This window comes from Hyperolius riggenbachi, chromosome 5, assembly GCF_040937935.1.
Source record: "Hyperolius riggenbachi isolate aHypRig1 chromosome 5, aHypRig1.pri, whole genome shotgun sequence".
NCBI lineage: Eukaryota > Metazoa > Chordata > Amphibia > Anura > Hyperoliidae > Hyperolius > Hyperolius riggenbachi.
The window spans coordinates 415,810,505-415,835,256 of NC_090650.1; the positions used below are offsets into that span (position 1 = coordinate 415,810,505).

A 24,752-nucleotide genomic window follows, 5' to 3' on the forward strand; every position below is an offset into this window, starting at 1 on the left:
AACGCACATAGTCTGAACGGGGCCTTACACTAATATACAGTTATTTCTTATTTTCAAATGTTAATATGAAATAAATCACATCCCTCAAGTGGGATCACACCCATAGCATTACATTAGCAAGAGCTTTTCAAATCACAAAGCGCTCAGAAAAAGCTCTTGTAGTGTGAACCAGCACCAAGGCCTTATTCCCACTACGATTTTGCCACAGCATGCATTTTACTGCTCGCGACAACACTCATTTCTTAATGTAAATCACAAAACTCTGGTTTTTGATAAATTGCAAATGTCCAGGAACATGCATTTTTGATTGTGTGTAGAGTGCCATTCAGTATAACATTTGCATAGTAAGCGTATGGGAAAAATGTGTTTTCCTTAAAGTAATTCTTAACCATTTACCGCCATCCTAACGTATTAAAACGTCATGCTTACCGCTATTAACAGCAACATGACGTTTTAATACGTCGCGCATTCCCGCCGCTGCTACCGCCGTGTGTCCGCCGCTACCGCCGCCATTACCGTCGGGATCCCGTGCTGGGCGATTGGGGAAGAGGACCGAACAGTCCTCTACCCAATCGCAGTGAATGGACGTGACCGCGAACAGCGGCTACGTCCATTCACATAAACAGGAAATGTAACAGTTTAATAAAGTGTATTAAAAAAAAAAAAAAAAAAAAAAAAGTGAACACGTCCTGAGTGTTCACTAGCGCCATCTTGTGGCCAAAAAGTATATTACACCTACAAAATACATACATTTTCAAGTATATACACATCATTAATAAAATTACACTTCCAACCCTCCCCCCCCCCCCCCCCCCCCAAAAAAAAAACACTTGTAAAAAAAAAAAATCAGCTTAAAAAAAATAAATAAATAGTTGCCTTAGGGACTCAGCTTTTTTTATTCTATATTTTATGGGGGAAAATTAATTTTAATTTATTACATAAGGGCTTGTAATTATGGCCAGAACAAACAGAAAAATAACCACTTATATTTCAAATAATATACTGTCGCCATACATTGTGGTAGGGACATAATCTAAACGGTTTAATTATCGGGACCACTGGGCAAATAAAACGTGTTTGTTTTATCCACAGGAGAATGTTTAATTTTAAAACTATAAAGGCTGAACACTGAGAAATAATGATTTTTTTTCTTTTTTTTCTGTTTTTCTCATTAAAATGCATTTAGAATAAAAAAATTCTTAGCAAAATGTACTATCCACAGAAAGCCTAATTGGTGGCGAAAAAAACGAGGTATAGATCATTTTCTTGTGATAAGTAGTAATAAAGTTATTAGGGAATAAAAGGGAGGAGCGCTGACAACTGAAAATTGCTCTGGTCCGTTAGGATAAAAACCCTTGGGGGTGAACTGGTTAAGTAAAAATAAACCGATGATATGAACAACTGTATCTATCCTCCAACTCCTAAAATGACTATTACATATTGTAAAGTTTATGTTAAAAAAAAATCAAAAAAAGTCAATTTATTGTTTCTTTTTCTCAGTTCAATGACAGTCTGTCTGTCTCAGAGAGCTAAAATATATGAACTATTGACCCTTTTTTTATCTATCCCCTGCTCTCAGAAGCTCAGTTCTCTGCCAGGAAGTTCAGGTTTAACTCGATGGACGTATGTCTTTTTTCAACCCAAATAACTATGTAACTATGAAAGTGTTTTAAGGCTGTAAGTCCTTATCAGTGAGAGACATTATAGACTGGGTCCTTGACTAGAGAGAAACTGTCAGTTGCATAGCTGAATATTAACTCTTTCAGGCATAGAACGAAGAAAAGTAACACAGCCTAGTTATTTGTATGCTGGCAACTCTGCACACACATGTCTATTTCATCATTTTACAAGTCACACAAGGTTCCCTTTAAGGTGCATTTCGTGTTTTGCAGTTGGAACCATGCTGAGCTATCATGGCATAGCTCAGTATTGTCGTCATGGTAACTGCTGGATACTCTTCACTTACTTACAGGTAATTTTGGGAATGTTCTGGATGGGGTGTCATCGCATGGCAAGAAGAAAGCAGCAGACGCTGAAGACCCAGAGAGCGCCCCCTTGCTGCACGCTGAGGAAGGGGACGGGGCTCATGACATCTCCATGGCCTTCAAATCAGTGACCTCACCAGAGAAACCGCTTATAACTGAGGGGAATAGGTAATAATGGCTGTATATACGGCAACATCAAGAGCACAAGTACCAAACGGCAACAACTGTATGAAGCCAATTATTTATTGGCAAGATTCGTTTGGTTGCTGCTGCTTGGCATTAATATAGTAAATTCCAGCACCCAGGGGCGTAAGTATGGGGGAGCAGTCCCTGCAACTGCAGGGGGGCCCAGAGGTGTGGGGGGCCCCAAATACTAACAATCCCTTTCTCTGGTACTCAAGATCAGGTGTTTTGGGACGACACTTGTTATGGGTGTGAAGATTCCGATTGCCGCACTTGTTTTATGAGCCTTGTAAGATGGGCCCCAGGCTGTGAAGGGCACCAAGAAGAGGCAAAAAAAGGGTCGTGAAAATAAGGGGCTCATCAAAATTTTGATGGAGGGCCCCATGATTTGTAGTTATGCCCCTGGCTATAAGAGTGATTTTGGTCATATTATATAGCCAAAGTGCCTTTGTCCCTCTGTGTTTGGATTCAGTATGTGAGATAAGTATTGCATAGAGTTATTAGTTAGGGAATTGCTTAATTAAGAGGGATAGTTTTGGAGACAAGGTAGGGCTAGGTTAGCTGTTGATGTCAGTGTCAGAAGGACCATGTTAGCTAGCCGTCAGAATGTGGTTACCATTAGGAGGAAGGTCTGGGTTAGGCGTCATAAACATGCGAACACCTGAGAGGAGGTTAGGGTCAGTCATTAGAAAGGATTGCGAGTGCATTAACCTGGGGGGGGGGGGGGGCAGCTAGGGTGAGCCTTAAGGCTTGTACACACGTCTGACTGAAGCCAAAGACGGGTCAGTCGGCACCTCCCGCTGGGTGGGTTTTCAGCAGACTGTACAGTGTGTGTACAGTCTGTCGGCGGGCGGATCGTTCAGAAACAGCCTTATCAGTTTGCCGACAGACTGTACACACGCTGTACTGTCTGCTGAAAACCCGCCCAGCGGGAGGTGCCGACGGACCCGTCGTTGGCTTCAGTCAGACGTGTGTACGAGCCTTAACAGAGAAGCCGTGACCAAGAACTTCAGCCCGATCAGTATTTGATACCCCCTTTATCATGAGAAATCTTTTCTTTTTCACAAACGGATCATCAGGGGGCTCTGTATGGCTGATACTGTGGTGAAACCCCTCCCACAGTGTAAACAGTTTCCTGTCTGTGAACCTCATTGCATTGTGGGAAATAGCTGTCTACAGCTGTTTCCAACTGCCCAAAAAAGCAAGCAACATCTCATTCCACCTGCCAGCAGTAAAAATGTCACCATGTGATAAATGTCAGAATGTAAATCAGGGAGAGGAAAGATTTTACAATGGGCAAGCACTGACTAAATCATTTATACATAATTATTGTAAACATTAAGCACTTTTTTATTACATTATTTTCACTGGAGTTCCTCTTTAAGGCGAACCTCCAGACTAACAATCTACCAAGCAGCACTGAAAAGGCTTGGTGTTTCTTCAACAGTTTCACAGTGTCAAAACTTTGTTTTTCTTACCCAAGCCTCATTTTTAGCTGCCCAGAGGAAAACTGCCCGAGCATTTTTCCCCTGATGCTGTGCAAAGCATGATGGGATTTCTGATGTTGTTGTTCTCGTTCTGCTGTTTTGGTGCAAATGTTTTTTTTTTTAAATTTAATTTTGAATTTGAGATTTGAAGCTTAGCGCAGGCAGCTGGGAGGGGGGTGCTTTAGGACACAGGACCGTTGGAACTGTGTCTCATGCTCCCTGTCACCTCCTTTCAACCAAGAAGATGGCTGCCCCCATGAAATCACAAACATTTGCCTGTTCTTTTTTAAAAACAGGGTGGGCAAGAGGTTATATTACTTATCTATTTTAATTAACATAACTAATGTAACTTAATGACAGACAGTATGCTTGTTTAGGCTGAAGTTCCTCTTTAAAGAGACTCTGAAGAGAGTCTCAATTCTCTTTTCTAACCTGTATTAATGTTAAGCCACATAAGCACAGCCAAACCGCTGCTACCCCGCGGCAAAACCCTCGGGTTAATTCTCCCCAAATCCCCCCAGCAAAATACACGACTTTCTTGGTCATGGATTTTGCTCTTCCTGGAGGCAGAGCTATGAGCTGCAGCTCTGCCTCCATGTGCGTCAATCTGCCGGCGGATCTCCGCCTCTCCCCAGCCCCTCTCTGTGAAGGCAGATGAGAGGGGCGGGGAGAGGCGGCGATCAGCGGGGATTGACGCGCTTGAGGCAGAGCTATGACTGTAGCTCCGCCTCAAGCAGGAAGCGCTCCCCCGACACAGGAGAGGGGATTTGGGGGGTATTAACCCCTCGTTTTGCCGCAGGAAAGCGGCGGTTTGGCTGTGCTTATGGGGCTTAACATTAATATAGGTTAAAAAAGAGAATTGAGACTCCCTTCAGAGTCTCTTTAAAGAGACTCCGTAACAAAAATTACATCCTGTTTTTTATCATCCTACAAGTTCCAAAAGCTATTCTAATGTGTTCTAGCTTACTGCAGCACTTTCTACTATCACTGTCTCTGTAATAAATCAACTTATCTATCTCTTGTCAGACTTGTCAGCCTGTGTCTGGAAGGCTGCCAAGTTCTTCAGTGTTGTGGTTCTGCTATGAACTTCCCCTTCCAGGCCCCTCTATGCACACTGCCTGTGTATTATTTAGATTAGAGCAGCTTCTCTCTTATCTTTTACAAGCTGGATAAATCGTCCTCTGAGCTGGCTGGGCTTTCACATACTGAAGAATTACAGACAAGGGCAAAGCTGTTTGCAGGAAGAAACGAGCAGCCTGAAACTTCAGTGCATGAGAGATGCAGGGGGAAAGAAACACACAAATGATCTCTTGAGATTCAAAAGGAATGCTGTATACAGCCTGCTTGTGTATGGATGTATTTTCTATGTGTGGACATACTGTACATCAACCTACTTCCTGTTTTGGTGGCCATTTTGTTTGTTTATAAACAAACTTTTTAAAACTGTTTTTAACCACTTTTAATGCGGCGAGGAGCGGCAAATTGTGTCAGAGGGTAATAGGAGATGTCCCCTAACGCACTGGTATGTTTACTTTTGTGCGATTTTAACAATACAGATTCAAGGTGATTTTAGGCATCAGGAAGGGATTAAGATTCGGGGAAAGGAAGGGTCTGGCTTCAGGAAGTAAGGCAAGTAATTTAGGAGCTGTGCGGTGCATGGTAATTTGGGCGCTGCCGTAGGCAGCAACCTCAATTATGGCTACAGTGGTGCTCAACGGACATACCCGAAGCCCAAAGTTACATAACAAAGAGACAGGAAGTGTTAGGTGTAATATTAAGTAGGTCTAGTTTTAGGGGTAACTAGGGGGAGTATTAGTATTAGGCGGAGGTAAAAGCCTTAGTAGAATATCAGCAATATTACTGATATTCCACTAGCAGCTTCATCTGGCGCCAAAAATTACTCAGCGTCTTTTTTCATGTATGCTCAGGAAGGGGTTAAAGTGGTCTGAAAGCCAGCATTTCTACTTTGCTCTAAAACATTCCTCACAGCTTGAAAGCTACTATCCCAGAATTTTTTTAAGCAGAACATCACTGAAATGGTTAAACAAAAGCACTTTGTCCTGCTATTCAACTTCAATCCACATCCAAACTGTAGATAACAGTATCTTTGTTTACATTCTAATGTTGATACATGTGTGTAAACAGTGTCACAGTGTAACAAGTGAAAAGGAGCTCTTGGTGAAGCTCTCTGTGCTTCAAGCACACAAACAGTTAAGAAAAGCTCATTAGAAGATGTTAATATATAATAAAAAGCAGTTTGAATAAAATGCAATGGCAGCTTTCAGGGCACGATAAACTACAGTTTGGAAACTTGTAATTTGTAAACAGACAATATTACTTATGCACAAAAGCAAATATGATAACTGTATGAGTAATAAATAGTAGGAAAACACATTTTTATTGAATGTTATGTCGGAGTTTCAGACCACTTTAACATTAGAAGATGTTAAGATTAGGCACCAGGAAGGGGTGTAATAAAAAATTGCTTCATTTTTACAATAATTATGTATAAATGATTTAGTCAGTGTTTGCCCATTGTAAAATCTTTTAAATCCCTGTTTTATATTCTGACATTTATTACATGGTGACATTTTAACCGCTGGCAAGTGATGTAGCTGCTGCTTGCTGTTTTGGCAGTTGGAAACAGCTGTAAACAGCTATTTCCCACAATGCAGCAAGGTTCATAGACAGGAAACTGCCAAGAGTACGTACTCAGAATTTCTTTGTGGGAGGGGTTTCACCACAATATCAGTCATACAGCGCCCCCTGATGGTCTGTTTGTGAAAAGGAATAGATTTCTCATGTAAAAGGGGGTATCAGCTACTGATTGGGATAAAGTTCAATTCTTGGTCGGAGTTTCTCTTTAAAGGGAACCTTAACTGAGAGGGATATAGATATTTCCTTTTAAACAATACCAGTTGCCTACCACTCCTGATCTCTTTTGCTGCAGTAGTGGCTAAATCGCAGACCTGAAACAAGCATGAAGCTAATCCAGTCTGACTTCAGTCAGAGCACCTGATCTGCATGCTTGTTCAGGGGCTATGGCTAAAAGTATTAGAGACACAGGATCAGCAGGGGAGTCAGGCAACTGGTATTATTTTTAAAGGAAAAATCCATATCCTTCTCAGTTTAGGTTCCCTTTAAGGCACGTACCCACTACACTACTTTTCAGACAACTTTTCCAGCGACTGTCTTTTTGTATGTGACGAGCGATCGTTTCTGAGATTTTGTGATGTGGGTACATTTGCGCCATTCCATGAATGATGTTTGCGATGGGTCTACTCCCGTGCAAAAAACAGCGGTCGCTTGAACTCTTGTTCGCGCCTGTCATGTGACGAGGAGGAGGATGGATCGAAGAACGCTCGGTCGTCAGGTCTCATTGCTCTGGGTTCTAATCTCAGATCTATCTTCTGGTTAGTATGTAGATTTAGCCAAGCAATGGGAAGAAGCAATAATCAAAACCTTCAAAACTGATCCTCCCCCTTCATAGAACAGAATGGGTTGTACAAAAAATGGTCTGGGGCCACCAATATCCATCCGGTAACAGCCCCAGTTATCAGCGTCTCACCAGTCTGTGTCTTGTCCTGCAGGAATTACCACTACTTACAGTTCTATGAAAAGAAGCCCTGCATCTACGTGAAAAGTACCTGGGGCGATCAGACGTTCCGGCTGTACACCTCCAACGTGCTCCAGAAAATGGCCGACCACCTAGTAAGTACATCTGGCAGGATGAGGGAGTTCTTCACCTAAATACTTTGTACTAGAAGGCAGGGCCTGGCCGAGGCAGAGACGAGAGAGGCTCCAGCCTCAGGGCGCAGTGTAGGAGGGGGCGCACAACTCACTCAGCTATCATACCCCTATTGTGTTTGAAGCAGAGAGAAATAAGAAAAGGGGATACATGGCAGTGACTGCAAGCCAGATAACTAGAGATTAAGGTGTTGGGGGCCCTGGGGCACCTCTTAGTCTAATAACAATCTGTATGACAGCTGGGGTGGGAGGGTTTAGGGGGGTGCACTTTGGTGTCTCAGCCTTGGGTGCTGGAGGACCTTGTCTCGGCTCTGCTAGAAGTTGTACTGTTTAATACAAAGAGGTGCTGGTTCTCAGAAAACTGCAAAAAGGAGGAGATGGGTTAGGCTGGTCCGCTATTCAAATTGTTACTTTTTTCACTTTTGTAAGTAAACTGATATTTATATAGATAAACACTCCCACACACGGGGTTACTTATGTTGCTGGGGTGGGAAAAGATACACTTACTTCCTTAGGTAACTAATTAGCTTCATATACAAATGGAAGGATATTTGCCGTAACAAGAAACATACCATAACAAGAACCAAGCGCTGTAATAACAGCGCAGGAGATTTGGGGAGTAGCCGGAGCCACCATAGGCCGTAATAGGAATTACGGGTATAGCGGAGCACAGTAACTACGGCACCATCAGAAGACGGATCTGAAGTTGCTTTTAAAACACTGTAATTCATCTTCCAGCATCAGCTGGAAGCCGAATCACATCATTCCCCACCATCCACGTGGACCTGGAGGGGGAATAGTAATTAATGCAGCCGGGAACTTGTGCAGCAGCAGGATAAGCCATATACCGGCTGTATCCTGCGCCCAAGTCTCCTGGCGGCTAGTTCATATGTATGCAACAAGAACACAGTTGGTGGGAGAACACCAACATTCTTTACAGTGAGAGTGATTAAGATGTGGAATGCATTGCCACAGGAAGTGGTTATGGCAAATTCTATATCTGCATGTAAAGGGGGCTTAGATGCTTTCCTTGCATTGAAAGACATCCATGGCTACAATTACTAGGTAATGCCTAATGATGTTGATCCAGGGATTATATCTGATTGCCATCTGGAGTCGGGAAGGAATTTTTCCCTTCTGACGATAATTGGACCATGCCTTGTGGGGTTTTTTCGCCATCCTCTGGATCAACAGGGATATGTGAGGGAGCAGGCTGGTGTTGTACTTTGTTCTCTGGTTGAACTCGATGGACGTATGTCTTTTTTCAACCCAAATAACTATATAAGTATTATGTAACCTACAAGACTTGAGTTAATCCACCACTTTTAAGAATTAATTTTTGTCCTTTTTTAAACAATTCTAGCAGAGTGTTTTTGCATGAATATTTTTGAACTGAAAAGAATCCCTCTTTCTCATTTCAATAAATCAGGCCCAGTTTTCTCCTCTGTGATATTTACACATCTTATCAATAAAATGCCTTTTAAAGAGGAACTTTAAACAAAGATTGAACTTTATCCCAATCAGTAGCTGATACCCCCTTTTCCATGAGAAATCTTTTCCTTTTCACAAACAGATCATCAGGGGGTCTGTATGGCTGATTTGTGGTTAAACCCCTCCCACAGTGTGAGGTCATGACCATGGTCCTACCAGTTTCCTTTCTGTGAACCTCGTTGCATTGTGGGAAATAACATCTTTTTCCAATTGCAAAGCAAGCAGTTATCTCCCTCTGTGCATAAAACGCTCAGTAACAAACATTCTGTACAGATTGCCTGGCAGAACTAAAGACCAGTGATACATTTTAGAATGTAAATTAGGGAGAGGGAAGATTTTACAATGGGCACACACTGACTACAGTCCTGGCCAAAAGTTTTGAGACTATCAAAAATATTGGAAATTAGAAAAGTTGGTGATTAAGTTTTTATAATAGCAATTTGCATATACTCCAGAATGTTACGAAGAGTGTTCAGATGAATTGCATAGTCCTTCTTTGCCATGGAAATTAACTGAATCGCACAAAAAAACTTTCCACTGCATTTCATTGCTATCATTAAAGGACCTGCTGAGATGATTTCAGTAATCGTCTTGTTAACTCAGGTGATAATATTGCCGAGCACAAGGGTGGAGATCATTATGTCAGGCTGATTGGGTTAGAATGGCAGACTTGACATGTTAAAAGGAGGGTGACGCTTGAAATCATTGATCTTCCATTGTTAACCATGGCGACCAGCAAAGAAACGCATGCAGCCATCATTGCGTTGCATACAAACGGCAGGGTGGACAAACAAAAACCAACTAATTCTGAGAAACCCAAAAAGAACTGATTATGAAAGAATGGGTTGCTATCAGTCAGGATTTGGCCCAGAAGTTGATTGAGAGCATGCCCAGTCGAGTTGCAGAGATCCTGAAAAAGAAGGGCCAACACTGCAAATACTGACTCTTTGCATAAATCTCATGTCATCTATATATATAAAATCGTGTGTGTGTGTGTGTGTGTGTGTGTGTGTGTGTGTGTGTGTGTGTGTGTGTGTGTGTGTGTGTGTGTGTGTGTGTGTGTGTGTGTGTGTGTGTGTGTGTGTGTGTGTGTGTGTGTGTGTGTGTGTGTGTGTGTGTGTGTGTGTGTGTGTGTGTGTGTGTGTGTGCCGCGATCACGCGAAAACGGCATGACCGATTTGAACGAAACTTGGTACACAGATCCCTTACTACCTGGGATGATATGTTCTGGGGGTCTCGCGTCCCCCCTGCACACGTGGGCGGAGTTACAAACAGCGAATCAGATTTCACCCATTCAAGTCAATGGAAAAAGTGTAAAAGGCTGCCATTCTGCCAGTAATCAAGCCAGAGTCCCCACACTTGGCACAGTTGGTCACTTGGTGATCGAGGTTACAAATCCAGGAAAAGTGGGCGGAGCATAAAACAGCCAATCAAATTGCAGCTATTCATTTTAAATGGGAAAATGTAAACTGCAGCCATTCTTAGACTGTTAATCGCAGGGTTCTCAAACTTGCCACACTTGGTCACTGGGTAAATGCGATTAAGATTCAAGAAAGTGGGTGGAGCCTAAAAAGCCAATCAAAATTCACCTATTGATTTTCAAGGGGAATATTTAAACTGCTGCCATTCTTACACTGTTAATGGCAGAGGCTTCAAACTTCCTACAGTGTGTCTTTGGGTAACTGGGGTCCAAATTCACTAAAGGGGCGGGGCCACAAACAGCCAATCAGATTTCCTTGGTGGATAAACTGCTTCCATTCACACATTTTTGATGCCAGGAACCTGAAAGCTCACAAACTTGGTCATTGAGTGACTGTGCGTCCAGGTTACAAAAAGTGGGCGGAGCCAAAAACAAATTTCACTGGGAAAATATAAACTGTAGGCATTCTTACACTGTTAATGGCAGGGTTCTCAAACTTTGCACAGTTGGTCACTGGGTGAATGAGATTAAGAATTTGGAAGGTAGGTGGAGCCTACAACAGCCAATAAAAATTCACCTTTCGATTTTCAAAGGGAATATTTAAGCTGCTACCATTCTTATACTGTTAATAGCAGATGCCTCAAACCTGGTACAGTCGGTCACTGGGTGATTAGGGTTCAAATTCAGAAAGGGGGCGGAGCCACAAACAGCCAATCAGATTTGTTTATTTTTCAATGGGAATATACAAAGTATTGATACCAAGGACCCCAAAGCTGATAAACTTGATAGTGACTGTATGTCAAGGTTAGAAAAATTGTGCGGCGCCAACAACTTAATTTTTTACATGGCAGGGTTCCCAAACTTGACACAATTGGCCACTGGGTGACTGGGATTAATATTCAGAAATGTGGGTGGAGCCTAAAAACAGCCAATCAAAATGTATCTATTGATTTTCAAGGGGGAACATTTACATTACATTTTACTCCGTCTAATCTGGGCTGCGTGTGTGTTCCAATACACCAAGCGTCACATGCTAATCATGTGACGCTTGGTGTAATGGAGCGCACACGCAGCCCAGATTAGACGGAGAGGACAGCGTGCTTCTGAGCCGAAAGCTATGCGCCGGCCAGAAGTGAAGAGGGAAGAAATATGTTCAGGTCAAGGGTCAAGCAAGTCGCCGGGACACCGGCATGAATAGTGCACGAACAGCGGCAGACGGAGGGGGCAGGAGGAGGTCACAGTATGTACTTTTGACCCCCCACACACTGGAGTTATCTGTTTATTCAGCTGTGGTATCCTTTAATGGCAGAGGTCTCAAACCTGATACAGTCAGTTATTGGGTGACTGGGGTCCAAATTCACTAAAGTGGGTGGAGCCACAAACAGCCAATCAGATTTTTTAAATTGATTTCAGCCATTCTGTTATTGGCAGGGTTCTCAAACTTGACACAGTTTGCCACTGGGTGACTGGGACTAATATTCAGGAAAGTGGGTGTAGCCTACAACAGCCAATCAAAATTCACCTTTTGATTTTCAAGGGGAATAATTACATTGCTGCTATTCATACACTCTTAATGGCAGAGGCCTCAAATCTGGTACAGTCAGTCACTGGGAGACTGGGGTTTAAATTCTGAAAAGGGAGTGGGCCAAAAACAGCCAATCAGATTTGTTTAATTTCAATGGTAACATGCAACTTATTGATGCCAAAGACCACAAAGCTCATAAACTTGGTCAGTGAGTGACTGTATGTCAAGGTTAGTGGGCAGAGCCAAAAACAACTTTTTACATGGCAAAATATAAATTGCAGCGATTCTTACACTGTTAATGGCAGGGATCTCAAACTTAACACAGTTGGTCACTGGGGGACAAAAATTAATATATGGAAAAGTAGGTGGAGCCTACAAGAGCCAATCAAAATTCACCTATTGATTTTCAAGGGGAATATTGAAACTGCTGTCATTCTTGCACTGTTAATGGCAGAGGCCTCAAACCTGCTACAGTCGATCATCAAGTGACTGTGGTTCAAATTCACTAAAGGGGTGGAGCCACAAAAATCCAATCAGATCTGCTTTTTTTTGGAGAAACTGCTTCCATTCACACAATTTTGATGCCTGGAACCCAAAAGCTCACAAACTTGGTCGACTGTGTGTCAAGGTTACAAAAAGTAGGTGGAGTCAAAAACAGATTTTCTGGGAAATTGTAAACTGCAGCCCTTCTTACACTGTTAATGGCAGGGTTCTCAAACTTTGCACAATTGGTTACTGGGTGACTCGGATTAATATTCATAACAGTGGGTAGAGCCTAAAAAAGCCAATCAAAATCACCTGTTGATTTTCAAGGGGAATATTAAAATTGCTGCCATTCTTGCACTGTTAACGGCACAAGCCTCAAACCTGGTACAGTTAGTCATTGGGGTTCAAATTCAGAAAAGGGGACAGAGCCACAAACATTTTCATTTCTTGGAAAATACAAATTATTGATGCCAAGGACCCCAAAGCTCAGAAACTTGGTCATTGAGTGACTGTATGTCCAGGTGACAAAAAGAAGGCAGAGCCAAAACCAAATTTCACTGGGAAAATGTAGACTGAAGGCCTTCTTACACTGTTAATGGCAGGGTTCCCAAACGTTGCCCAGATGGTCACTGGGTGACTGAGATTAATATTCAGGGAAGTGGGTGGAGCATATCATAGCCAATCAAAATTCACCTGTCGATTTTCAAGGGGAATATTTAAATTGCTGCGATTTTTACACTGGTAATAGCAGATGCCTCAAACCTGCTACAGTTGGTCATTGGGTGACTGGGGTTCAAATGCTGGAGAGGGGCAGAGCCACAAACAGCCAATCTGATTTGTTTAATTTCTATGGGAATATACAAATTATTGATGCTAAAGACCCCAAAGCTCACAAACTTGGTCATTGAGTGTTTGTGCGTTAGGGTTAGAAGAAGTGGGCGGAAGCAACACCTGTCAAATACATACCCGGGCAATGCCGGGTCATCAGTGGGTGGAGACAAATACAAATTTCACTGGGAAAATGTAAACTGCAGCCATTCTTACACTGTTAATTGGAGGGTTCTTAAACTTTGCACAGTTACTCACTCAGTGAATGGGATTAATATTCAGAAAAGTGGGTGGAGCCTACAATAGTGTATAAAGCTTCACCTATTGCTTTTCAAGTGGAATATTTAATTGCTACCATTCTTGCACTGCTAATGGCAGAGGCCTCAAACCTGGTACAGTTGGTCATTGGGTGACTGGGGTTCAAATTCAGAAAAGGGGGTGGAGCCACAAACAACCCATCAGATTTTTTCATTTCAATACAAATTATTGATGCCAAAGACCACAAAGCTCACAAACTTGGTCATTGATTAATTGTTAGGGTTAGAAAAAGTGGGTGGAGCCGACACCAGCCAAATATATTCCCGGGCAACGCCGGGCAATCAGCTAGTTGTCAATAAAAGCCTTTGAAACGTATGGAGTGCTTATAATTATATTTCAGTACATCACATAAACAACTGAAACAAAAATCTAAAAGCAGTTTAGCAGCAAACTTTGTGAAAACTAATATTTTTGACAGTCTCAAAGCTTTTGGCCAGGACTGAAAATAATCTATAAATTAAAGCAGAATATAACCCTGCATTTCAACTTTGCTCTAAAACATTATTTACAGCATGTTATATGCAACCAGCATTTTTTTTACTAGACCAGCATTGGAAGGGTTACACACAGAGCTTTAAAGTTCCGTGGATAGAAATGCAGACGCATCCAAAGTTTAGATAGATACATTTAAGTAAACACAATGTAACAAGTTACACACTCTCTGGCTGTCCTCCAGCTCCTGCACAGTCAGAGAGTGTGTGTCACATTCCACACTTGTTACATTGTGTTTACTTAAATGTATCTTATCTAAACTTCGGATGCGTCTGCAATTCTATCCATGGAACTTTAAAGCTCTGTGTGTAACCCTTCCAATGCTGGTCTAGTAAAAAAAATGCTGGTTGCATATAATATGCTGTAAATAATGTTTTAGAGCAAAGTTGAAATGCAGGGTTATATTCCGCTTTAATGTTGTAAAAGATGAGCAATTTTATCATTATCTTATTTTCACTGCATTTCCTTTTTGAGGCCACCTGTCTTGTACCAAATGTCATATTTCTTGCAGCACTGACAACTCTCATCTTCTAAAATAATCATCTGTGTCTACAGCCTGCGGTGTCCCTCCTCACCTCTCTGTTATATCAGTGTCCCCTGTCTCTGGCTGTCATTAGCTGTCATGTGACAGCACTATGCTGGGACTCTGCGCAGGTCCTCTGAGATTTGGGTTTTACTTTACTGAACCTCAGTAGAATTTGCTGTGCCCAGGGCTGTAATATGCCAGCTAATAACAGCTACGAGAAAAAAGAGAACACTGCGACAGCAGAGCAGGGAGGAGGAATGGGGTACCCAGTGATATTTCAGACGATGGCGGCTGTCAGAGCAGCATGTAAAGGATACAGAAGTGGCAGCAGATTGTACACAAAACACAAACACTCCGGCAGGAGGGGGTGCACAGAAAGGGGGAACGTAATATCGTTTTTAGCTAATGCAAACTTGCAATATCTGTTCATAATAGTAAATGGGGATAGGGCCTTTACATAATACATGACTTTATACAGACATATTATACCATACCTTCCAACTGGTTGCTGGAGTAACAAGGGTGCATGTGTGACATCACACACACGCCCACTTATACGCCGGCAACCACGTGGGGAGTGTATGCGAATGGCGACAGCGCCCAGAGCAAGCAGTGGACACGGACAGGTAAAGTATAGTGCACCGGGGGGCCACATTTAACATTTGGGGGATGGGGTTGGGCCGGCAAGGCAGTGGATGCGGCGTCACAAGACCAATTCCCCAGAGCGTTCAGATTCTATCAGAGAGAGATCTGTCTCTTGGTCGATCTGCTCATACATCGTCTGAAAGGGGATTTATAGATTGAAGATTTCTGGGAGACGTGGGGATTGGAGGAATGAACTCCTCTGTAAGGAAAGTATGTGGATTTTTAAACTACAGACCTTATCCCCATACGGCCTTAATAATGAATTTAGTCTTAAACCCCATTTGAAAAAGGCTGCATACTCCTGAGACAACTCAGACCATAGAAATAGGTGTGCCTGTAGCTGTGAAGTATAGGGGATGTTTGCATGTGGTGGATGCCTTTTGCTTAAATGTTAGGAAAAAACTGTCATGTGCTGTTTTGCCAGCTATTTGTTTCTCCCCTTTATCCTGCTCGCTGTCCTACAATCTTTAATAGACGGGTTTGTGTGGGTTTGGGATTGCGGAGTCAAAAAAAGTCTCTGTTACTCTGATGATCCATGCTGAAGCATCATACTCTGTATTGTACATACCTATAGGAACAGTTGGAGTCAATGATATGCCTCTCTCCCCCCAAACGTCTGAGTGTACTGCAACGAATCTCCACAATGAGGCTGTGTGATACATAGCAGAGAAGGGAGGAGTTAACATGGGAGGAAGCTATAAGGAAAGACTGTTGAACGCCCTAATGGACATCCTGACGAATCACCCAACTTAGGGGCGGGAAACACGTAGATGGGCGGAGCCTGTGCGTCCATGTGACTTACTCCACACTCCGCACGCTGACCAGATTGCGGAAGTTACCGCTGGCGTCCTGGTGATCTGTATGATCCGACCGCATGGGAGAGGGTGTAATGCCTGGCTGCTAGAGTACTAGCCTTTGCACCGTCACATACGAAGCATAGCGGAATTCCGTTTCAAACACCTAAACCCCAGTGGCAAGTTGCTGACAGTGTGGGTACCAACTGAAGGAACTACATGACGGAGGTGGTGAGATAAACAGCGCTGTCATCTGTATATGGTTGTCAGTTGCTGTTGTACTGATATCTATGGGACTATCTCTGTGAGAAGTACAAGACTATACCTGCTGTTTATTGCTGTTATACAGTCGGATCCCTCTGCTCCCTATGGGATGCCTAATACCTGGCTAAAGCAACTACCCATTGAACTGTAGTTATTGAAGTGTGGTTCTGGGCGCCATGGCTGCAAGTGAGTGTGGAGGAGTGTATGAACTGCCGGCTTAGATTAGATGGTAATTGGTCAGAGTCGTGTTCATTACTGTTGTGCTGCACAGATACTCCAGCGAGGTTTTAAAGTGTTTTAGATGGCTGATTTTTGCATGTAATCAAGCCCTTTTGTACAGTGTCATAATAAATTGGTTTACCTGGCAACATATTAAGAACCCTAGCCTCATATGTAATTCTTTGAAGTTGTAAAATTGGGGTAATGTCTCGCTAATTATGCGAGTACTGGGAGACCATAATCTAATGTATCATATGATCTTAAGTGATATGGTGTAGCCATTTTTCTTAATTATCATCTTAAAGAGACTCTGAAGTGAGTTTAAAAATGGCTTTTTACCTTATAATAAACATGGACATATTTGCCCCTGCTATAACGCCCATATCCCGCGGCAGAACGAGGGGTCTTTACCCCCCAAATCCCCTCCGTGGTGTCTGGGGAGCGCTTCCTGTTGAGGCAGAGCTAGTGGCTGCAGCTCTGCCGCTCAGTGCGTCTATCAGCGCGTATCTCCGCCTCTCCCCCTCCCCTTTCAGTCTTCCTTCACCGATCTAATAGACGCCGCATGGAGGCAGAGCCGCAGCTCATAGCTCTGCCTCCAACAGCAGAAAAATCTACGACCAAGAAAGGTGTGGATTTTGCAGTGGGTGATTTGGGGGGTGAAGACCCATCGTTCTGCCGCGGGATAGCGGCGTTTTAGCATGGGCAAACATGCCCCTGTTGAATATAAGGTAAAAAGTCATTTTTAAACTCACTTCAGAGTCTCTTTAAGGCTGGTTTCAGACTACAAACCGGCGTTAGTGATGCAGTGTGTAGGGCACGATGCACCACATCGCACCGTCAAAAACAGGCCTTCAGGGTAAACCACGCTATTGCTCGGTGTTCCCTTTCTGGTCAGCAGCCAAGCACGCTTGCTATTACTTCCTGCTTCGGGTATGCGGAAGTGTACTGAAGCGTATTGATAAAATATGCTTCCGAGCATGTGTGCCGTGACGTTGTGTCGGTGATTTTTTATAAATTCATGTATTGCCATAGAGTAACATGACTTCCGAGCCAACGCACATCGCCGCAACTTGACGCAGAAGCTGCTCGGTAACTTAGTTCTTGACCTGCGTAGGGGATGCTGCGAAAGCGTCACTTCCGTCGCGTGGCGCCGTAACTTTACAGTATGAAAGTCTCCATAGACTTTCATTGCTCGGCGGTGGTGTGTTGTAAAAATACTGCGCCACCTCGGTGTGAAAGGACCCTGAGCCCCAGTATGTTACATTTATTTTTGTATGGTTCTGATCCAGTTCTGTTTAATGCCTGAATAAAAAACTTAAAGGATCTCTGTCACGAAAATCTTAAAATTTAAAATATATGTAAACATATACAATTAAGAAGTACGTATGTTCCAGAGTAAAATGAGCCATAAATTACTTTTCTCCTATGTTGCTGTCACTTACAGTAGGTAGTAGAAATCTGACAGAACCGGCAGGTTTTGGACTAGCCCATCTCTTCATAAGGGGTTTACAGGGATTTCTTTATTTTCAAAATGTACTTAGTGAATGGCAGTTGCTCCATCTAACTGCCAAAAAAGTGTGCGGGGAGCAGGGAGGCTGGTCAGCATCTTTGTATAAATCTATTTCAGGGAGTGTCTTCAAAAAGAATAAAAGCCATGCTGAGAATCCCCTATGGAGAGATGGACTAGCCCAAAACCTGTCGGTAATGTCAGATTTCAACCCGTACCATTTTTGAGGCGATTTTGCCTCAATGGAAGGTATAGGAAAAATGCAAAACGCTCACAAAATCGCTTTGTGCAATGATTGTGTGAGTGTTTTTAAGAATACATTTCCAGGTCAAAGAGTTCACTTCACATCAGGGAGTAAATTCAAAAATTGCTCTGAAAAAGCGCTTAGAAAAGTGTTTTTTTTTTTTTTAAAAAGCAGCACGCGGGCAAGTGCCGGGAGGCGCTAAAAAACATTGCGCATAAAATCACAAAACTCTTGCGTTTGCAGTTTCGATTTTAGATGTGAACAAGGCCTCAAAGGGGCACTACAGCGAAAAATTGTAAAATTTAAAATATGTGCAAACAGATACAAATAAGAAGTACATTTTTTCTAGAGTAAAATGAGCCATAATGACTTTTCTCCCATAATCCACTTACAGTAGGCAGTAGACAGAAGACAGAAGTGACAGGTTTGGACTAGTCCATCTCTTCATAGGGGATTCTCAGCAAGGCTTTTATTCTTAATAAAGATATTCCCGAAAAAGGATTTAAACAATGATGCTGGCCAGCTTCCCTGCTCGCTACACAGTTTTTTGGCAGTTGGACAGAGCAACTTCCATTCACTAAGTGCTTTTAAAAATAAATAAATACCTGAGAATCCCCCCCATGAAGAGATGGACTAATCCAAAACCTGTTGCTTCTGTCAGATTTCTACAACCTACTTTAAGTGACAGCAACGTACGAGAAAAGTAATTTATGTCTCATTTTACTCTGGAAAAGACGTACTTCTTATTTGTATATGTTTGCACATATTTTACATTTTACAGTTTTTCGCTGTAGTGCCCCTTCAAGGTATTACCCATTTTAGCGTCTGTTAATTAGTTTGATGTCAGCATATCTGCTCCACAAGCCACAGAGTACTGCTGATCAGTGGCACTGCTCCTTCTGTGTCTGTTAGGTGTGATCTACCGGTAGGACAGATGATACATACTGTATTTAGCACATTTGCTGCAGATTTGATGTGAGCTTTCACTGATCAATAACTAATCAATGTTAATATTTTATGTTTTGTTTTGCAGTCAGAGGGATTGGAACACATGAAAGAGCTCGTCAAAATCTCAGACTTTGCTCCAGAAGAAAAGATGAGAGAGATTCTATCGGATTTCATCAGCCAGAGCAAGTATGTTTCAGGCTGGGTTCACATATGACCTGACGTTTTATGTCATGCTTTATGTTAATGTTGTGTGCGTTTTTTGTGTGTTTTCACTGCGTTTTAGGTGCATTTGCGATGCGTTTTTCATGCAGTTTGCGTGCATTTTAATGTGTTTGCTGCTTGCATACATAAAACGCATATACGTTTTGTATACGTTTTCTAGTTATGCAAGTCACAACAGGAAGCAAAAATACAGCAAAAAAATAAATTTTGGGAAAAACGAATTGGAAAATGCATGAAAAAAGCATACCATAGCATTCCCATTGACTTTCATTATGTGCGTTTTGGCAACTTTCCTGCATAATATGCAACAAAACTAACGTTTTTTTTTAAAAAAGCAGGTTTGAAAATGCATAGAAAATGCATATGCATTTTTATATGCGTTTTATCCTGCGGCCCATAGACTTCCATTAGCGGCAAAAACGCAGCGTTTTACGCTATGTGTGCACCCAGCCTCTGAAAGCTGCATGTGTGGCCATTTAAAGGATACCCGAGGTGACATGTGAGTGTGACATGATGAGATAGACGTGTGTATGTACAGTGCCTAGCACACAAATAACTATGCTGTGTTCCTTTTTTTATTTTTCTACCTGAAAGAGTTAACATTCAGGTATGCGAGTGACAGATTCTTTTAAAGTACTCCTGGACTGTCAATTTACTGTAAAATAAAACACACTACTTCGTTACTTTACCTACTTTGTAATTCCCGCACATAACATATTATTATTAGTAAGGAAACCCCGCTCTCAGCTCAGGGGTACTTTAAGTTGTGACTTAGACTATAGCATAACCCTCACTGATAAGGAATTACAGTCATAAGGCTCTTTCCTTGCTGAGAACAGCATCGGAGAGCAGGGAATAAATAAAAAAAGTGAATAGTTTGTATATTTTATCTTCTGGGACACTGAAAGACTGCCAGTATATGAGACATTAAAACATTATTTTCTTAGTTGATGCTCTGCGCCTGCAATGTAATGCCACAATTTGCATCGTGGGAAGACTCGGCACCTGCTATTGTACCGGGCGACTGCGGGCACCCAAATTTTCTCCCAGTGCTGCTAGTTACGGCTTTAAAAAATGTTAACAATTTAGAAGAAAGCCTGAATGCAGAGGAACTTTTTAGTAAGATTAAATAGCAAAAAAGACTTTAACCTCCTTGCCGGTTATCCCGAGCTGAGCTCAGGGTAACCTGCGCAGGAGGATTGCTCTGGCCCTGCTGGGACAATTTTTGCAATTTTTTTTCTACACGCAGCTAGCACATTGCTAGCTGCGTGTAGTACGCGATCGCTGCTGCTACCCGCTGATTCGCCGCTACCCGCCGCACCGCGCTGCCCCCCCCCAAGACCCCTTGTGCAGCCTGGCCAATCAGTGGCAGGCAGCGCTGAGAGATGGATTGGGATTCCCTCTGATGTCCCGACGTCGGTGACGTCATCGCGATCGTCGTCATGGCGATGGGGGAAGCCAAGCAGGAAATCTAGTTCTGAACGGGATTTCCTGCTTGCGCAGATCGCCAGAGGCGATCGGAAGGGATGGGGGGATGCCGCTGCACCGCGGCTATCTTGTAGCTAGCGCTAGGCTAGCTACTAGCTACATGATTTTAAAAAAAAATTAAAGTGCTGCGCTGCCCCCTTGCTGAAATAATTGGAACAGCAAGGAGGTTAAAGGACCACTATCGTGAAAATAGTAGGCAGTTAACCTCTTGAGGGCCAGAGGTTTATACCCCACTAGTGACCAGGCAATCCTCAAACGGGCTAAACGGTGGTAAAGCGGACCGCTACTCCCACAGTGCTCCACAACATAACTGCTTTCAAGGGTGTGTTACCATGCTGAATATGCTGCTATGATGGAAGAACCTGTTTTGAATATGCTATGGTTTTAAAGAAAGCCTTTCCCATTAAAGCTTCTTTATAAGTGAAACACAAGTAGGCACAAGTAGGCAGATACTTGTGTATCCGGCACGGATACATCTATCTTCAATTCCAGAATTATAAACCTTCTCACTACGTGTAATGATCCTGTATTTGTCGTTGTCACAGGGCATTCATTGCTGCCGCAGACAAGAAAACTAAAATGGTTGATGCAACAATCCTGGATAAGAAGAGAGTTACGCTCTGTAAGCAGGAACTGGTAAGATTTATTACATTTACAAAGATGCACTTTAAGGCCCCTTTTAGGCAGGGGACACACTTGACTGTTTTCGTATGCGTTTTCTGCACAGACAAACTGAGAACTGAGGTTATTCAATGTGCTAGTTCACACTTTAAGTAAGGGTTCACAGAGAAATAAAAATACTAATCCACTTAACCGGGGCTTCCTCCAGCCCGTGACAGGCAGGACGTGCCCTCGACGCCGCTCCGGAGGCTCTCGGCCTTCTCCCGTGGCTCACCCGACCTGGCCAGGCCGGCTTCCAGGTCGGGCTCTTGTGCGCTCCAACGTGCGTCTCACGCGGTCGCGCTGATGTCATTGCACGTCCTCCAGGCTGTACTGCGCAGGTGCAGTAGTTCTGCGCCTGCGCAGTATACTCCGTAGGACGTCCGATGATGTCAGTGCGACCACGTGAGACGCACGTTGCAGCGCAAGGAGAAGCCCGACCAGGAAGCCGGCCTGGCCAGGTCGAATGAGCCACCGGAGAAGACCGGGAGCCTCCGGAGTGGCATCGAGGGCACATCTTGCCTGCCACGGGCTGGAGGAAGCCCCAGGTAATTAGATTTGTATTTTTATTTTTTTACACAACTTCGTTAATCTTCCCTTTAATGCTTTTTTCGGGCGCAAAACAAAAAACTGACTTTCTGCACATTTTGTCAGTTTCCTCTATCGATTACATGAGTTGCTGTGAAAACCCGTGCGCGTTTTTCTGCTGAGAAACACACTTGGTGTGCAGAAAACCTATGTAGAAAAACGCGCGCAGAAAACTGAAAGACAAGTGTGTTCCCTGCCTTACACAAGCAGGCTAAAGCTGCGTTGCGTTACCCTATTTTACCACAAGGGGGCGCAAATGCAATGGAAGTCTATGGAGACTTTCACACCTTATTGTGGTCCATTGTGCCGGAAGTATCCGATCCAATGCAAGGGCTACAGTGCGTTACCGCAGGCACCGGACTTTATGCATGATGCTTGGGGTACTGGAAATCTATGGGCGATGCACGTAGTGTAAATGAAGGTTGCGGCGCGCATGTGTGGACTGGCAGGAATCCCAGTAAGTACGTCACTGAATGGGGGGTGCTATACATATAACCCTATCAGTGCACTATGATTGCCATTTTTACGTTGCGATGTTGTGTAAAGTGTAAAACCAGCCTTAAAGAGAAACTCCGACCAAGAATTGAACTTTATCCCAATCAGTAGCTGATACCTGTAACGATTGTGGAATTATCTCCGTGTTCAGTGCACAAGATGTGCGCTGACACTGCGGAAGTCCTCTACAAGCGTATAAAACGACAGAACCCAGCTTTGGTGCTATGCACCTGTAGAGAGAAAGTGAGCACAGAGACAGAATGTATGTGTGTCCACCAATCTAGTCGCCACCCGGCGACGGTGAACACACAACAGCGGAAACCAAGTGGGAACGCAATCGCAAGAGTGGCGATTGCCAATAGTGACACAAGACCGAGTAAGACAGAGCACAAGTGTAGCAAGAAAGACACAGCAAATAACAATGATCAGAACGCCAAGGAAAATAACAAACGCACTCGCTAAGCGCGGTCGCCGTGCGAAAAGCGCAACAGCGACAAAGCACGCTAATGGCGCGGTCTCTGCACTAAAAGCGCAACAGAGACAAAGCACACCAACCCTAACTAACCAATTATACACGAAAACGAATAGAGAATGCGAATGCTTGCTAAACGGTTACCTCACCGAGCCTACAGCAAGCGTTCGTTCCAGACAAGACAGACAGAAGGAGTAACCAGTAGCCACCGCAGCTCTGGCCTACACTCCCAGATAGAGTACAGAAGGAACCACCGCCACTACCGCTAGGGCGAATGCGATCCCAACAGACAGAACGATTTCCTGTCGACCGCTGCTGGCGACAAGACAATCGCAACAGACAGACAACACAAGGCAATACAGATAATACAACCTGATTACGCTAGAAGGAATGCCTAGTGCACTCCCAAGGAATTACTCTAAGATAATCTTAGCAAACGATTAGCAAAGGCTGAGACTCCAAGTAAGTTAGCAGGAACAAACCAGTATGACCAGCAGGGAATTCTGGGAGCAAAAGGTATTTATACTGTAAGCCATCAAAGGAAGCAGCTAAGCAATTTGCAAGACAAGTGAATGCAAATTCCTCACCAGCAGAGCAACTCTGAAACTTGCAGTGTGAAGACAGGTCTCCTTTCCAGGGACCTGCAGCACTCAGACCTACAAAATGGTCAAAAAGCTGTCTGTCTGTGCAGGCAGCAGAGCGGATCATTACAATACCCCCTTTTACATGAGAAATCTATTGCTTTTCACAAACAGACCATCAGGGGGCGCTGTATGACTGATATTGTGGTGAAACCCCTCCCACAAGAAGCTCTGAGGACCGCGGTACTTTTGACAGTTTGCCACAATATAACAAGGTTCACAGACAGGAAACAGCTGTTTACAGCTGCCTCCAACGGCCAAAACAACTAGCAGCAGCTACATAACCTGCCCACAGTAAAAATGTCACCATGTAATAAATGTCAGAATGTAAATCGGGAAGACTAAAGATTTTACAATGGGCTAACACTGACTAAATCATTTATACATAATTATTGTAAAAGCACTTTTTTTATTACACTATTTTCACTGGAGTTCCTCGTTAAGCATCGGAGGGATCACTCCTGCGACTGCAGTTGGCAAGTGCTTTGAGCAATAATCACCAAGAAGACTGCGTCGCAATTTGTAAATCCTGTGCAATCTACTGCAGGCGATTGTACTACGCTTCCGATTTACATTTTATGGGGGAATAGAGTTTGACATACTTAACAGGCATTTTTGAAGCCACGTGTTTTGTTGCATTTCAGGATGGCATGTCCGGTGAAGCGAAGGCCATTGTGCAGCAGAAGAAGAAGATGCCCATGAGTGAGATGACTCGTGAAATGCAGAGCTTCATTGACAGGATTAAGTTCCTGGTGGATGACGTATGTATTGTTTTCTTTTTATTTAACTTTGGTGTCATCAGTAGAGATGATCATTGAGATGCTAATAATTATTTCTGCTCCAGCCCGTTTGTAGTTCTGACTGAGAACAGTCAGAGCCCATGCGCTGTCCCCTCTATGCGCACTGTGCGTCCGTATGGCTGTGAACAGCAGCTGTGACATAGAGCATCCTGGGCATTCACAGTTTGGAAAGGATTGGAACTGGGTACACCCAGGACACCCCGGGCAATGGCTGCTGCACAGAGATAAGACGAGCATCTTGCTGATGCCGGTGTAATTACAGGCACTATGATCGGCT

At 43.4% G+C, this 24,752-nt stretch overlaps 1 protein-coding gene across 4 annotated transcripts in view; it reads left to right on the plus strand.

The window, feature by feature from the left end:
• FER1L6 (fer-1 like family member 6) overlaps positions 1-24,752 on the plus strand; it is a 288,985-nt gene that overhangs the window by 154,317 nt on the left and 109,916 nt on the right. For all 4 annotated transcript variants that reach the window (XM_068237997.1, XM_068237996.1, XM_068237998.1 and 1 more), the window contains 5 exons: positions 1,973-2,153; positions 7,246-7,366; positions 19,195-19,295; positions 21,365-21,455; positions 24,320-24,436. In XM_068237997.1, the coding sequence (XP_068094098.1) occupies positions 1,973-2,153; positions 7,246-7,366; positions 19,195-19,295; positions 21,365-21,455; positions 24,320-24,436 (611 nt within the window). The remainder of the gene's footprint in view (positions 1-1,972; positions 2,154-7,245; positions 7,367-19,194; positions 19,296-21,364; positions 21,456-24,319; positions 24,437-24,752) is intronic.